This window comes from Nyctibius grandis, chromosome 19 (assembly GCF_013368605.1).
Source record: "Nyctibius grandis isolate bNycGra1 chromosome 19, bNycGra1.pri, whole genome shotgun sequence".
NCBI lineage: Eukaryota > Metazoa > Chordata > Aves > Nyctibiiformes > Nyctibiidae > Nyctibius > Nyctibius grandis.
In genome coordinates this window covers 5,301,447-5,318,376 of record NC_090676.1, presented here as the reverse complement: position 1 = coordinate 5,318,376, position 16,930 = coordinate 5,301,447, and the positions used below count along the sequence as shown (strand labels likewise).

General features: G+C 44.2%; 2 protein-coding genes across 2 annotated transcripts in view; one reads left to right on the top strand and one right to left on the bottom strand.

Annotated features, from left to right (window-relative positions):
- VAPB (VAMP associated protein B and C) overlaps positions 1 to 9,446 on the top strand; it is a 40,515-nt gene extending 31,069 nt beyond the window's left edge. The window contains exon 6 of the mRNA XM_068416126.1: positions 304 to 9,446. Within this exon, the coding sequence (XP_068272227.1) occupies positions 304 to 462 (159 nt within the window). The 3' untranslated portion in view covers positions 463 to 9,446. The remainder of the gene's footprint in view (positions 1 to 303) is intronic.
- Positions 9,447 to 10,395: 949 nt separating this feature from the next.
- On the bottom strand, positions 10,396 to 16,687 carry APCDD1L (APC down-regulated 1 like). The gene is made up of 3 exons (XM_068416479.1): positions 16,176 to 16,687; positions 15,029 to 15,587; positions 10,396 to 12,601 (listed from the first exon to the last, which is right to left on the bottom strand). Exons 1-3 carry the CDS (start codon positions 16,685 to 16,687, stop codon positions 11,837 to 11,839), a joined length of 1,836 nt encoding a protein of 611 aa, XP_068272580.1. The 3' UTR covers positions 10,396 to 11,836.
- Positions 16,688 to 16,930: the final 243 nt, after the last annotated feature.

Below are 16,930 nucleotides of genomic sequence, written 5' to 3'. Positions count from 1 at the left end.
TTCTGAAGTTCTGGAGCTGTCTCCAGAGTTTGGACAAGTGTTCTTGCAGGCTTCCCCATTGCTTCCCCTGTTACCTTAGTCAGCAGCAGAAAACCTCCAAGAGCACGTGGTTTTTGCTCTCCAGTCAAGTAGATACAGAATTCCTCTCCTACCTCACTACTCTTTCCTTCTCAGGATTATCTAGGAAATAGAGCTGTAAATTAGCTTTCGCCTGTTTTATTATGCCCACCTAAAATAAATATGATAAGGATGAATATTTAAAGCTTTTTTTTCAGTAGAAATAATCAATATATCTTCCTTTAGGAAGAGGACGGACTGCGGATGAGGAGGGCACCCCAGACAAACAACCCAATATCTGCTTCTGCAGCTGCTGTCAAGGATGAAGGGTTCAGCTCCAGACTACTTGCTTTGGTGGTTTTGTTCTTTGTCTTTGGTGTAATTATAGGAAAAATAGCCTTGTAGAGGCAGCATGCTGGAAATTGTAAATTGGTTTGATGGTTCTGCCATATCATTGGATTAAATTTATTCATAACAATGTTTAAAAAAAAAATTAATGTATGACATCTCACAGGTCTTGCCTTTAAATTACCCCTGCACAAATACTATGTAACATAATCTAGAAAGTTTAAAATGTACGATGAGTGAATGAATGAAAGAGAATATGCTTCAGTGATGAAGGAGGGGAGAAAATATTGATTTAACACTACAATGGAATATTGTATATGTCATTTTAAACATTCTTAGACCCTGATACATGTTGCTGGATTACCTCTTTTTAAAAAAAAAAAAAAGGAAAAACAGAAAAAGCTATTCCTCCACTGCTGGAGCTGGCCCTATTGGATGTTTGGAGCTGGGTTAGGCAGGAGGCGTTGATAACTTCTGTAAAATACGTTAATCCACCATTCTGCTCATAAATTTAACAGTTTTTGTCAGTGTCTTCAACTCTGTGCAAGTTACCAGTTTCTTGGCACTTAAATGAATAGTGAGAAGCTGAAAAGAATTGTATGTGGCAATGCTGAATGTGCTAGGCATCATTAAGAGGCATATATTGACTGGTGTGACGCTCATTTGGAATAAAGGTCAATGCCTTGTTCTCATAAAGGGACCAAGCTACATTGCTGTTGGTTCATTTAGTTGAATTAAAATGTTATTCAGAGATGTTTAATGCATATTTAACTTATTTAATGTATTTCATCTCATGTTTCCTTATTGTCACAAAATTGACTAATACTATATGGTATGAAAAGGCACCTCTTTAAAGCCAGTGACTAGAACTAAAATTTGCTGCTGTAGTGATGCGAGATTCTTCTGCCTCCTGGTGTTTTGGGCACTACACAATTGTTGGGAGTTTTGATCATCTGAGCATTGGAGAAACAGTGGTCAGGAAACTGTTTTTGTATGTAAATAAGTCTATCTAGGGGAAAAAATATTAGTAGTAAACTAGTCCTATGCCGTAAAAGACCAATCCTGTTTGACTATGTAGCATCTTAAAAAAAAAAGAAAAAAAAAAAAAGGAAAGAAAAATTAAATAAAGCCCCCAAATTAATGTTTCCTTTGTTACTTTTGTCATGTTCTCACAGTTTTAGTGGCGGGGAGGAAACAGTATTCTCTGTCAATTTAGTTTGTTTATGGCATAAGGAAACTTGCAGCCTTGTTTCAGGATGAATTTTTTCTTTCCAGCCTAATTTTAAAATCAATCCAAACACCCCCATCATGAGCCTGATATACCTGTGTTGTTCAGAGTAACCGTGCTGACTGCTGAGGTACAAGGTAACTTCCCATTTTTCAGTTTAGTTGTGTTCAGTAGTTAAGACACTTGATAATATGTTGAAAGTTAAGGTAATTCTGTTTCTAAACATACTTCTAGTACAAACACATAAACTCAATGTGTTTTAACATGTTGAACTTCAGTAGATGAAATAGCTTTTGAGCAGGTAAATTCCCATATATTCTTAAATGGTAGGTCCAAAAACCATCAGTGACAAACGTTTTTCTAACGACACCTTTCAGGATTAAGATATGTCTTTTAAAAGTGACTTCTTTCATTCCTTTACTAGTCCTGTGATTTCTTGAGAAAGCTGTTTGGGCTGCAGCCTGTTATCTATACTCGTTGACCTTTACATTTGTTCCACTTGTGTCTCAAGGGTTTCCTGCTTTGCAAGTGCAAATAAGCGAAATTTTATGTGAGGTTTAATAAGAAAATAGGAGGAGAAAATGTTAACTGGTGCGTTCAGCTTATGAACACAACTCTGCAAGTACTTCTAGAAGATTCAACAGAAATGAGAGGTGTACCTTTATATTTTAAAATGCTAGTGCCTTGTCTGCTCAGGATGGAAGTGACAAAGCTATTAAGGTATGCCTGTAAAGGGCAGAGAGGATGGGAGATGAGCTGGAAAGAACGAAGCAGTGAGTTCAGTGTGACAAATTGGGCAGAACTGATCAAGAAAAAGATACTTTCTGGGCAGTAGAAGCTAATGAAAACTTTTACATGAAACATTTTAAAAGAACCATTTCAGAAAGACAAAGGTGTAAGTGATGTTGCAAAATTAGTTTTCATGACTTTGAAGAATATATTTGAGAAAACCTTTACTGAAGGGAGACTGAGCTATGCAGTATTTTTTTTAAGAGGCTGTAAATATCCTAATCTCTCTAAAAATATGTTATCAGAAGAGCTGAATTCCTTATTTGCTTTTAAAAACAAATAATGATACTAACTTTTTTTGAGCCCCCTTTGTTCTGCTGAAAAACAGCCTCAACAAAGTTTGTTTAAAAAAAAAAAAAATCACTGTCTCTGCAGGGTAAAGGGGGAGGATCGAAGCTTTAAACTGGTCTCCTGTGCGTATATCTGTAATAATGTTCCAGGCAAATTTTACACATGCTGTTAGCTACCACAGTTGATTTTGCTGGCACAGGCAGCTCCCAGATGAAGGGGAAAGCCAGCAGAATGCCTGTCCTCCTTCCAGTGTTCAGCAGTCACTTCTTAGTGATCTGTGACAACTTGGGACTCTAAATCATTTGTGAGCAAAGTTGTTCCTGTTGTTTGCATTCCAGGATTATAAAGAGGTCGCAGAAAACACTCTCATGCTTTGCTTAGATGCCTTATGAATGCGTGATCAAGGAGACCAACAAACAGAGGACCTTAGTTAGTTAAGGATCTGTTGGTAACAACTGTAGCCTGCAGTTGGGGCTGACCCACACCATCAGTCCTAAACAAGACTGTTAAATTAACTGCTTATATTTTGGAACTTAACACAATTCACAGGTCTTTCCTAGCCATTTCTGATAACAGCCTGAACAGACGGTAGCACTGAATTGTCTGGGCAATGCTTTGCTTTTGCTGAGCTTAAAATGACTGATCAGTGGAATCCTTACTACGTGTTTGACCAGACCCTTCTTTCATATGCAGTAGAAAGAAATGTAAGGATGTTTTTCTTCCAAAGTTCCTAAAAGGCCAGTCTGTAGATACATTGCAAAAATATATTGGATGGATGTTCTTAAGCCACCTGGATCTTCTGTAAGTTGTTCCTTACATGATGACACCAGAGCAAATGTTTTCATGAAGTATTCATAGAAAGTGAATTGTTCTGGAGGGCATTGTATATCTTAGGAAGTTATGCATGAAACATAGAGTTTCTAAATAAGAATACTGTCTGGTGTCCTCACACACCACCAGATATTAGAAAACTAATTGATACATGATAGTAGAAATCAAGTTATTACTTAATCTAATCATTGTCCTTACTGTTACTTTAAGATACCCACTTGCATATACATTTATTGTTAATTTTTGTAACAGCCAGTAGAGGCTGCTTAGCTAGTCTTCATTTTGTGGAGCTTTGCACTCCAGTCTGCACTCTTTGGGCAAATTTGGTATAAATAGATATCTAAAATGTCTTGAAGCCTAGTGTTGGAAAATGAATGGAAAATGGTTTCTACTATTTTCATGTAGTTATCCACATCTTAAAGCAAATATTCTGTGCATGAATGATCATAGCTATTGTTGTCAGCTGTGAATGCACAACTGGAACAATTGCATATGCAAGCTAGGCACCCAGTTTCAAGTTACTGTTGGATAGCCTTAGGGATTGAAGAGCAAGATAATACCATGTGTGTCATGATGAGAGGAACTGATGTACCATCATGTAATTTTCTAAAAATACAGGATTGTAATAGCTTGATGGTGGTATTCCATGTTACTTTTTTGTCCTGAAATGCTGTTAGTGGGATGAAGTTGGAACCTCACTTTGCAAACCACTTGAGTTTCTTCTCACCAATAAACTATAAAGGGTTTCTATTCGCTGCACATGTAAACTCGCAATTCTTATTATAATCTTGACTTAGCAGCCAGCATATTTACACAGTGGTGTGCACACAAAAATGGATTGTTAATGTCTTAAGATACTTGATGTTGCAGTTGCCTAATGAAAGAAAACAATGTCATCCCTTTTATTTAGAAAATGTGTATGATACTTTAACCTCTTAATTGGAACACTTCCTTAATTCTCGGGCACAATGGTGACTTAACTGTAGCATTCTCAGTTTTTGAAACTATACTTCTCTTGCTCTATATGATGTCCTGAAATGCCATATCCTGAGTTCTGTTTTCTGTATGAAGTAACAGAGAAAAAAACACAACCAAAAATCCCTCTGTTTGAAATTAAAGAACATGTAAAACAAGCACTCTGAACTTGGTGTTTGTTGTGGCTGTGTTACAGCTGCAGTAGTACTTCACAGCAGCACTAGAGCAGCTTGGGGCTGGAGAGCTGCTTTTTCATTGTTTGAAAATGGGATAGCATCCATTACTCAAATCCTCAAGTGAGCAAGTTGAGAAGGGACAGGTGGCGAGTGAACTTCAGTGTACAGATTTGAGTGGGGGTTTTTTTGCAGTCAGAAACACTAATATAAAAAGAAAGTAATCTGTACAAGGGTGAGACTAGTTCAATACTGTATGTGGAAGTTACTATTCTTTGTAATCAGATACATGTCTACAAATTTAATTTACTAATTGGAAAACATTTTTAAACCAATGTTCAGGCATTTTAGAAAGAAAAGCAACTACTGAGCAAGGCTTCTTGCTCGTATACTGAAACCTAGCAGTTCTCTAGATACAGTTCATTAAAAGATGACAGTGGGATACAGTGCTAGTATAAATCATCTGTTACAGTTAGATAAATAGTGGGATTTATTGTTCAAGCAGGGCGATGCTGATCCTTTGACCATGTCCAATTAAGATTTCTTTCTATTATGCTGACAGCTTCATGTGTACTGAATCGCTTTGTCTAATGGGTGTCAGTGCAAAAGTGACAATACTCATTGTGCTGTTATTAACTTTTATTTTGATTAGCTTCAGAGGACAAAGTAATTGTGTATTTCCACTACTCAAATCTGCTTAAGTATAAAATTTATTTGTTTTATTAATGGGTTGATTTTTTTTTTACTGGATAAATGTAGATTATTTTGTAAAATAACACAGGTAAGAGCCAGACAGAAATCTCGTACATGTGATATTCTAATGAGCATGCACTTGCACACTTCCAAAATGACAATGTACCTGTCATTTACTCCGCTGTTCCCTGCGGCTTCATTTCCTTTTACAGATCTGCTTTCACATTTGTACTTTGAAGAGTAAAACTTTTGAAAACTTTACTAAACTTCCATGTAGATCTTTTTGCCTCCCAGTCCAGCCCTAAGTTTGTCCTGAAGCTTCTGCACGAGTGAAAACTACAAAAAGGAATGCTGAGTCTACGAGTACAGAAACAGGGCTGCTTTTCCTTGAAGCAAACTTGAACCTTGGATCTTTCCTCCTATGATCTGCCATTAGAAAATGGCCTTTTCCAGATGGCAAAACAAAAGAAGTTAAGAAAACAAATGAATTAAGAAGAATTAATTGAAGCCGCATATTACAAGTTGACATTATACATCTGGCATTTCCGTTTGTTTCTGCATCAGTACATTTCATTCCTATTTAATAAGTTCCTAATTTTGTGATTTTTTTTTCAAGATTTTGAAGTGCCTGTGAAGAACTGAGGAACGGCCCATAGTAAAGTATTGTTCCCAGTTTAGCTGTACTTCATTTTTTTAATCAAAACTTTTTTCTTCAGTGGATAAACTCACAAGATTAGAAAAGCCTCTTGAACTCCCTCATGTTTGAGTTGGCAAAATTCCCACATGCAATTATCCACACACAACTACTTTTAGAAGACCTTTATTGAGGCTGTACAAAGTCAAGCACTCAAAAAAAACCAAATTTGTGCACTGTTAGTTTGGCAACTTTTTGCAAGTGCGCTGCAGTATCTGATCAAGCCTTCGGTACCTGGTCAGACAATGAGCCAAGGCTGCCCAGAAGGTGTCTAAAACTGCCCAGCTTTGCATGCCTCGCTTTATATAATCTTAAGGTCTCTCATGATATGTATTAATTAGGTTTTTAAAAGTTGAACTTCAAAAAGGGCATCATGGTATTATGTGTAACCCACGTGTGTCAGGATTGAATCCTTTATGTTCTGCGTATGGACACCCGTTCTTGACCTAAGCATCCCATGTAGTGGGGCGTAACTCTGAGCTGAAGCAGCAGGTTTTGTTTTCACGTTTCACTGGCAGGCAGCACACAAGTGCAATTGGAGCCAGGAATTTTTACTTCAGTTCTGAGCCCAAAAGCGCGTTTCTGTGCAGGCTGTAGACTCTCCAGCCCAATTTCTTTCCTGATCTGTTCTGCCTGAGCTGTCAGATCTCACTCCATTGCCTCCCTCAGCCCTTTGGTTCAATCCAAGTCGTCCCTGTTCCTTCACTGCTCCTTGGCAAAGAAACTGATGTTCAGCCGAGCCTCTTTAACGGGCTTTTCTTCTCTGCTGCCTATTTATTTTCCATCTCAGTCTCTTTCTTCCCATCGCCCTTCCAGTCTTGCTCTTCCCCAACTGCTTGTCCCAGACTTCTGGGAACAGAAGCCGCACTCTGTGATTGTGCTGCCTGGCAGAGCAGTCCCTTGCCATGGCTAACTCTGGTCCCTGATGCCTTTTCCCATCCTAGAGAACCACTCACCTCTCTGCTTCCTCTTTGATCAAATTTGTTCATCTTCATTCTATGTAGAGTTTGGGCAACAAGTCTTGTCAACCATCTCCTTTCTGTGTCCAGCTTTTTTCTACTGTTTCAATGCAGCATATTTATTTATAGTTAATAGCAGGCTTTTCTGTTCAGTGTGGATTGTTTATCAAATGAAGCGTTAGCTCAATGCTGTTAATATATCCAAAAGTGTTTTGTTTCAGTTTAAGAATTGTTTGAGAAATCTAGAATGCAAAATACATTCTAAGGTATTTTAAAAAGTGCGGGAAGAAGGTGGCTAATTGGAAAAATAAGTTCCTGTTAATTGAGCTGTGAAGAGGAGATCAGACCCATGACTATGGTTGTCTGGCAAACTCAGCTCATGCTTTAAATATTTGTGCCTGCTAGAGAAGCAGAAAATTGCAAAGGCAACTTGTCTGAGTAGCTTATGATATTAAAGAAGGTACAAAAGGCTTCCATTCTCAGACGTAGTGCAGGAAGCTAGTAAATGTCTTCAGAGTGTTTGAAAATTATTTTGCTCTGCTTTTTGGAGTGGTTAAAAAATGATTAAACTTTTGAGAAGTATTATATAAGAAGTGAATGGGGAAGAGTTTTCCAAGACGCGTGTGCCTGTTATCATTGCCTTTCAGCTGGTACTAACCTGCCAGTGCATCTGTTAGCCTGGATTTTCTTCACAGGTACAATGAAAAGGTATATATTCATTTTACAGTTGAAAGGAATTCAGTAGTCAGGACTAATGTTCTTTGTGTCCTAGACCTGTTTTTCTAATGCAGTGTTAAGACATGAAACATGAAGTTATTTGGGTTTGTCTTGCTTATGTCAGATGAAGATGAATGAATCGCAGATCTAGAAGCTGGAATCCTGATTACATTCGAGCTAGGCGTACAGCCATGCAGACTGCTAATAAATGTAACTGGTGCTTCAAAAGGGCAAAGCTGAGCAAATTTCATATCAAATCTGCTAGTGAAGAAGAAATTAGATGGAAAACTGAGTTAGAATTGGCAGTTTTCTAAGTGAAAGCTATTAAATAGCCAAAACCCCAACAATTTTGCAATCGAGAAGGAGGACAACTTTGGCGAACCGCCCATCCTGTTTCAGTGATGAAATGAAGGGAAAAATTAGATGTAAAGTAATATAAAACAAATAAGAAAAAGGGAAGCAGACAGCAATCAACTCAAAATGAGAGTTATGAAGTGTAGAAAATTTAATAAGGAAAGCAATAGCTAAAGGAAAAGAAAAATGTATGGGTTGGAGTGCTTGGAGAGGGTGATAAAGAGCTGAAGTTCAGAGGAAATCTTTGCGGTAGGATAAGGACCATTACTAGATGCAGGTGGTAAAACTGTTAGTGATGATGTAAGAGAACTGGAAAGGTGATGTCATTTATTAGCAATGCTTAATATTAAAAATTAACATTTTAAAATTCATTAGGTCTAGAAACCTCATATCAGTACTTCTAAGGGAGATGCCTGGGGCAGTCTCTGACCTGCCCATGAGAAGGACGGCGGACAGGACAGGACGGCTGGGTGAAGTGCTTGGCTAGCTTGACACCCCAGGGAAGGGGTGAAAAAGGAGATGAATGTTAATGAAGGAGCATGATGTAAGTCATTTCATTCTATCTTTTTTTTTTGTTTTTCTTTGGGATTAGAGTGAACATTAGAGTATATCTGGGCCCCTGCGAAGCTTGGTGTTTTCTGACAATCACACTTTTTAGAGGGTCGTTCAAAGAGAACCATAATGAAATGGGGACGCTCATAGGAGGGTTCTGCTGGGACCCGATATGATGCAGTGGTTCCAGATCACTGGTGAAGATAGATGCAAAATCACTACTGATAAAATGTTAACATGACAAAAATATCCATGCCCAGGACCTGAGTGAGTAAGAGCTCCATGTGTTCCCAGTGCAGTCCCAGGGTAAAAGACTAATAAGAATGTGTTCTTGTTTGTAGTTACCATTAGCAGTGAGTGATTACACTTCTGTATGTCTCAGCTTTGAGAGCGGGGAATTTTGGATGCAATTTGCATATTTACATTTTAAAAGAGAAGCTGAGTAATTGGAATGGATGCAAAAAAAGATTCAAAAATTACTGGTGGAGTGTGAAAATGCCTTAGAGAGGGCGAGACAGAAAACTCAGTTGGCTGAGTTCATCTACCAAAATTGAGACAGTCTTGATTACAGTGCACAAGTACCTTCACGGGGAGAAAATACTGAACACTGCAGCTCTCTGCCCTGAAAAAGAGCAACACAACAAGAGTCACTGACTGGCAATCAAAGCCAGGCAAGTTCAAATTGGAAAAAGGCACAAATTCTTACGAGGGAATAACTGTGTAATTCAGGAATGTTTCTCCAAAAACTGTGAACAGAACAATAAAAGTTGTGATATTTATGCAAATAGCTTTTTCATGGCTTTTTCTTCTTTCAGAACTGTACTTAGAGGGGGGGAAACAGGACAAAGAGGGTCCTGACGAGGCTTTCATAGGGAAGTTCAGTCAGCATAGCCCATCCGTCGTGCAAAGTTGTGGAGCCGTGTCCAAGCATCCCGTGCTGCTGGAGGCGAGTGATGGCTGACCTGCTACGGGAGGAGGTGGGAGCTTTCTCAAGCGTTTGTTGCATGCGTTGCGTAAGTACATGATGCTGTCTTGTAACTTTTTACATCATGCTAATCCCATCACCACCTTGAAAGGACCTGTGGTCTTGGAGGGGTTTTCACACCATGTGATATCTGAACACTTGCTAAGTTTAATACATTTCCATGCTATGTAAATGAAAAAAAAGTTACCTGCACACAAATTTCATTCTTGGGGGTAAATGTAGGGCAGGAATTACCTTCCCCCTCTTCCACCCACCTTTGAGGACAGCGCAAGGCTGTTCCCTGTTCTTGCCGTGTACATCTTTGGGTCGTGCGGAAACCCGTAGCTTTGCCAATTTGAGTCACAGAAGCCTTTTTAGAGGCTGCAGTGAGTGACTGCTCTGTGGTGATGGGAAACAGGTCTGCTGGAGAAAAACTGCTGCAGCGTGTGGTTTACATGAGATTCAGCTGTGCTGCCCTAGACTTGCCCCAATTCATAGCATCCTAATGGGGACATCCCAAAGGAGACGCCATGTTCTCCAAGATGCACCTGCAGTTCTTCAAACATTTGTCTGTGGGTCTCCACGCGGTAGCAGGCAACAAAACACAACAACCCTTAGGGGGGTATTTTGCCTGCTGCACTGGAGAAGTCTCTTTCTCCACTGATTGCAGAGGGAACTGAAAGCGAGGTAGCCAAGCTTGGCCTTTTTGGGTATCATCTTAGAAGTACAACTGTTTATGTGAATGATTAATATTTGATCATGCCTGGAACATGTGAACATGATGACAACATTTATGTCACAATTGTATGCATTTAATAAGCATCTCATTTGAATTATTAGTTAATGTACAGATTCCCCAAAAGTATTTTTATGTTATAAAACCCATAATTTATCTAAGTACAAGCTGCAAGTTCGTAAATACAGCATTAAGAAGGTAGCTATTGCATAGCTGGTTTAACAAAATATCCTTTGTGAGTAAGATATATAGGCTTATTTGGAGAGGATTTAGCTACTGGGAGGAGGTCTTCTCCAAGGAAGTTATATGCTTCTTAGCTGCAGCAGACAGGGAATATAATTTCTCAGTTTGTCCTTCTTGTCAGTAGAAATCGGTTTGACCTGACTGTGCTGTCTGATTCGAGTATCTCCTCAGCCCATTGGTCACTAGAGGCAGATTTATAAAACATCTTTACAGAGTGAGGCTGGAAGTGACATTGTGATTGAAAGGAGAGCTGGATTAACAACTGGTATGCTGTACACTTCCTAAAGAGGAGACAGTGAAAATATATGGCCTGAGAAGACTTGTAGGCGGTCTTTTGCTTCGCTCGGTGCATGGTGAGTGGGATTCGCGACTGCCTGGCAGTGCCTTTGCCTGCTGGACAAGGCGTGCAGTGACATGGGGACATTGCTGACATACCAAAGCACAGGCCAGTACTGCACTGGAAAAGCCAGAACAGTACAGCAAGGCTGCGGTGTCTGCAGCTGGGTAACGCTGAAGGTTGGAGCAGTTGTGCACAGAAGCCTTTTCCATTTACTTTATCTTCTTTTATGACCAGGGTCAGGCATAACAGTCTGTCGAGGTAATGCTCTGTGAGGGCTGCTTTTCGTACACACGTAAATGGACGATGGTACGTTGCATCTTTGTGTGCATACAGACACACAAAAACTGCAGAAGACGTCTGTAAACTGAGAAAGGCACGATTAACCGTGCCCTTATTGAGAGCACTTGCTGACTGTTTATCTGTTGCTGACTGACTCTGCAGATTAAATTTGCAAGAACAGCAGTAAGGAGTATGATGGGAGGGAACTTAACCTTAAAGAAACTCAGCAGCTGACACTTTGGATGTTTGAATTACGTCTGAATCAAGCTCTTGATTAAATCTTAGCAATGTCAAAAGCTCAAAGCAGCATTTGTAATTGATGTTGCTTTTCCCCCCCTCATATTGCTAAATTATCTATTGCGATGTGCAGCGCATCCATGTCACTACATTAAATTTGTACGCAAAGAAGAGGGGAGATTAGGCAATAATGCCACAGGACAAACAGTACGTAGCCAGGCATATCTTCTTGGCTTCAGTTCACTGTTGTTGGGTGTTTTTTAAAAAGCGTTTCCAAATCTGAGTAAAACTGATTCCAGATGTGCTCATTTGAAGGATATAAAAGTCACGCTAGCACCAAGACTGTCTGAATTCTGTGCTGTACCTGAATAGATAACTAGTCCCATCTTAAAAACAGAAGTGCTATAAACAATAAAAAGGCCATAGGCAAAGGTTTTAGTGCTTCATTCCCATTAACATTCTTTTTTCCCAAGTATTTTAGACTAACATAGTTAGAGAATTCCTCTGACGCTCCAGCACACTGAATCAGAGGTGCTTGATATGACGTGGGTCGCTTGTCTGGGCTGTCGGGACTGGATCCGTCCGTGGGCCTTTCGCCAACGTACAGCAGGCTGCGGTCTGTCATGTCTTGCTCCGTTTTGAAAAGTTCATACTCCGTGTGGGGCAGCTTGATGCCCAAAGCCAAACATCCGTTCGTGGGTGTTATATCCTGCTCCACCCCAGTGCTCCAGGAGCTTGTCAGCCCACAGCTTCCAGGTTCTGAGGAGTTCAGCATCATCACCGTCACCTGGTCCATTGGCGTCACCCGAGCCTGCGTGACTTTAAAAGCCAGCTCTGTCCCCCCTCTCACTTTGGAGGAGGGGATGCCCTGGGTGTAATGCCCCGATGCGTAGATGGTGAAAGTGGGCTGTTTGCAGAGTGGGTCGGAGTAGTGATAGTAATAACCTTCCCAGGTGTGGTTGTTACCGTGGAATATGAAGTACCTGGTGAGGAAGAGCACGGCAGGTCGGACCTCGCAGTGGGTGCTCACCCAGCTGCCGCTGAGCTGCATTGGCAGCTGAGCCCTGATGGGCAGTATGGGTGGGTGGTGTTCATCAGCTCTGTATATAATCCCACAGGCCGGGCAAGGATGCACGTGGTGCTGCAGAAGACAAAAACAACGTTTTTGTAAACTGATAGGCAAAAAACCCTTCAGAACATTTGAAAAGCTGAAACTCCCCTCTCCTGCAGCAGGGTGTTCAACCGCAATGAACTTGGCCCAAGACGTTCAAGCAGATTAAGTGAGATAAAGCGCTGCCCGGGCTCTTTGCTATTCTGGTACGCCGGGAAGGACGGCCGGTCTGTGCCCCGAGGCTGTGCTCTGCCCTGTGCCAGGGCTGCTGAGGACAGCCTGCAGGGAGGAGGACAGGACAAGGGCAGAGCTGCTGTAAGGGCAGGGAACGCTCCCTTGGACTCCCCAGGTTGTTCCCCCGCAAGTTTTCCACTGCCAGCTGCTGCACATGCCCGTGGGTGAGGATGAGGGTGCTGGGAGATGTCACCTACACCACAGCACTTCTGCACTGATTCAGAAAAAACGATGCAGTCTTTTTGTCAGTCAAGGAGGCTGTGAAACCTTACCGTGGGGAGGATTCGGTGGCTGTGCTGCACCGCGCTGGTGGCAGCCTCTCCAGGACAGCCAAAAGCACGGCACGTTCTGCTTCCCCCTCGTGCCCTTCCTCCCGCGGCCGCACAGAGCCCCTGCCCACGCGCCCGCATCCACGGCTGTGTTTGCAGGTCGGGAGGGAGGCAGGGGTTTGCCAAGCAGCCAGAACGGGCATTGCACCAGAGACAGGGCAGAAAAGGACCTGCTGCACACTGAGGACCTGACCTTGGCTCCTCTGTGCTCCGTGCAGAGCTCCGAGTCAAACCAGTCCTGCAGCCGATCCAGTGCCAGGAGGGTTTTTTGTGCAGCTTGGAACTTTGTCTTATACTTCATATATCACAACTGATTTATTTTTAAATAACCAGGGTTTGAACATTGTATCACTTTCTAGAACGCAAGCTAATCTTTACTGAACTGTCGTACACAACAAGGTTAAATAACTCGGTAGTTAACTGTAGGGTGGGTAATTTACATGCAAGTTGATTGGAGTCTACTGTAATTTAGTCATTTTCAGCTTGCTTTACTGCTACTGTCACGTTAATGAGTGCTGACAGTACACAGTACATTACGGCTAAATAATCCCAGAAGTTGGCAAATATATGCTCTCCTTAGACAGGAAATTCTTTGATAATGAAAGGTAATTTGGGGAGAATGGGTTTCTTTAAAACAGATATAAGGGAAAAAGAGTGATATTTTCATAAAGAGGGTTAAAAAATAATTCCTCACATAGCTGTGTAACCCTCGCTAGCACAAGCAAATGGATGTTGGGGGGGGGGGAAGAAAAATCCTGTGCCAATAAAATTATCACTATAGATATGGAGCCAAAAATCTTACTTGCTTAAAGCAGTCGTGTGAAGTTATTTCTAATGTATGGCAGCTTCTAATTATCGCCAAGTGGTGACATCATGTGCTGGTCCATTGGAGAGCTGTTAGCTGATTAATTACAGTGCTATATTCAGAGAGTGAATTTCAGTATCTTTAGGTTTGGTTTTAAATTAACTTTTTAAAGTGTTTATGTTTACCATCTGGTTTTGCTCATATATATGGTTTTGGCCCAAGATAACACAAGTTTAACCAGTTTGAGAGCATTACTTTTGAGAAGGAGAGGGGTGTTGCTCTGTGTTTTTCAGAGTTGGTATAGTTTGGGGTGTGGGGAAATGTTGCCCCCAAAATAATTTTTTTTTCAGTTAATTCAATTCCATCTGGTAAAGTTCAGGGAGGTTTTTTCACCCCATCTCACTGCTCAATTGTTTCTGAATTGATTAGCCATGATTCAGATAGAAATGTGCTTCCTGGAAATAAACTAACCTGCTGCAAAATGTAAAAAAAAAAATGCAGCCAAGTCTCCTGCTCAGTTTTATTTAGGTCAAAGTGGAAGTTTGATTTCTGTGTAATAACATAATTGTATTCAGGACAACTTCCTCTTCTAATGGCATTATACGGAGGAGTAATGATTTAATGGCAGATATGGCTTCCTCGCTCCTCTCTCAATCTGGAGGACACGACAAAGAGCGAAAGAGAGGGGAGGAAGACAAGGACAGGGCAGGCAGCCTCTGATGATGTGCTGCCCGAAGCTTTCGCTGGCTTTGCTGTGGGAAACTAGGAAACGGCATTTCCTAGGACAACACAGAGCCAAAGAGAAGCCGTTCGCTCCAGGCCCGTGCCAAGGCAGGCTTGTTTCTGATGTTGGTTTTGCTGAGCTTTCACCCACCCCAGTCCCGCCCTCTCGCTAAGGGAGACAGTGAGCCCCACGTGCTGCGGAGCACCCAGGGAACCCGCACCTCAGCCCCGCACCTCCTCGTCCGCGGGTCCTTAGGACAGAAGGGGCCTAGTGCAGGCAGGTGGTATTTTAACAGTAAGGAACTAACACATGCTTGGCAAAGCCCCTGAACCGATGAGGGAACTGCGTAAAGACATCATCCTTACCACAGTGCTCTGCATAGGTCGCTGGTAACCGGTCGGTCGGTAGTGGAGCCTCTCGACCCACTCCGTGTGAATGTCCCCCAGGTAGAGCTCCTCCACCAGCCGGCTCCCGCTCTGCTGCGCCTGCAGCAAGGGCTGGTAATGCTTCTCCACCCGCACCAGGCTCAGCTCGTGCATGGCGAAGCCCAGGGCGGCCGTGCAGTCGCGCTCGGTCTTGGCGCTCAGCAGTTCATAGAGGGCTCCGGGAGCCCAGGTGCGCCCCGGGGGCAGGAACCCGCTGCAGCCCTCGCCGGAGGTCTGGTTGATCCAGGCGGCCACCTCCCGCATGGCTTTGTGGCTGTGGAAAACGATGCCGACTTTGTGGAGGTGGTAGTCGGCCTCGGTGGCCCCACGGGTGATCCAGGAGGCCTGGCGCAGGCGGAGCTTGCCCTTGATGACCAGCGAGTAGGAAGGGTCGCGGCAGGAGGGGTCCCAGTAGTAGAACTGGTAAGCCTTGAAGAGGCGGTTGGCGTAGAAGAGGTAGGATCGGGTGAGGAACTCGGGTCCTGGCCGCACCTCACACCTGGGGAGGAAGACAGTCCTGAGCCACCCCCAGCGCATGGCCGGGGGGTGTAGAGGGTGAAATCCCTCCCCAGGGGCTCCCAGGGTGAGGGAGGAGAGGGGTGAGCATGGGTGGGAGCAGCATCATGGGCAGGAGCATCCCACACCCGGTGGCCACCATTGGGTGACTTTAAGATCTGGGCATCAGCTACCAAAGCGTGATGGTGCCGGATGGAGGACCTGGCGCTTTGTGCCACATCCCCAGGGGGGATTGTGGGGGGCAGGAGGGGTCACGGCTGCTCTGCCCATTTGAGCCGGGTGTGCTCATCAGCCGCACCCCAGTGGGGAGAGAGGGAAGAGGCTCTAAGGGTGCTCGGGGGGGCAGGGGGGACCTCAGGCCTCCCTCCGGCCGGGGGTGGGTGCTCGGGGGGGGCAGAGACGGGGACAGGCTCTTTGTTGCTCAGCTATTCGCTTTCTCCGCGCCGCCAAGCCCAGCCGGCGGCGCGGGGGGGGGGGGGGGGGGGGGGCAGAGGCAGTGCCGAGGGGCTGGGCTGGGGCGGGGGGTCCGCCCGGGGTCTGGGGTGCGCTCCCGGGGGCGGGGGGGCCTTACCCGGTGGAGACCCAGCGGCCCTCCAGGCGGGGCGGCAGCCGCGCCGCGATCCCGGCGCCGTCCTGCAGGTGGCGCAGCTGCTGCCGGCACCGCGGCTCCCAGCGCAGCGGCGGCTCCGCGGCCGCGCAGACTGCGCGGGGGGGGGAGAGAAGGGGAGAGGAGGCCGTCAGCACCGCGGGGCAGCGCGGAGGTCGCGCCCGCTCCTCCACACCACCCCACCACCCGCGCAGGCAGCAGCTCTCCCCGCGCAGCAGGTCCCCTCCCGGCGCCGCACGCTGGGCTCCGCGGAGGGGCGAGGGGTGCCGCGGGGGCTCTGCCTGGGGCCGCACCGGCGCTGAGGGTTGCCCGCCCTCGCAAAGCCCCGGGGCCGGGCCTGCGGAGAGCTGCGGGGCCAGGCGCGAAGGCCCGCGGAGCTCTGCCCGGTACCGACGGGCCCCGCGCGGATCTGCCCAGCGCTCCGCACCGGCGGTTCCCGGCTGCTTCACCCCCGCAGAAATCACCGCCAGCGCCATTGCCCACAAAAACTGCTTTGGCTGCATTAACTGGAAGAGAATGAACCCCCCAAATGGGTGAGCGAAGCAGCAAGCTCTTAGTTAAGGATACAGATTGTTTATTTTACTGTTTTTCCAACTTGAGTCTCATCTGAATCCAACTATTTTTTAGATGAAATCTTCAAACATAACTGAGTGCTCTTTGTTCATGTTCTCTCTCTCTCTCAGGCTATTGTTGCAGCAGTAACTGAAGCAGGGAATTAC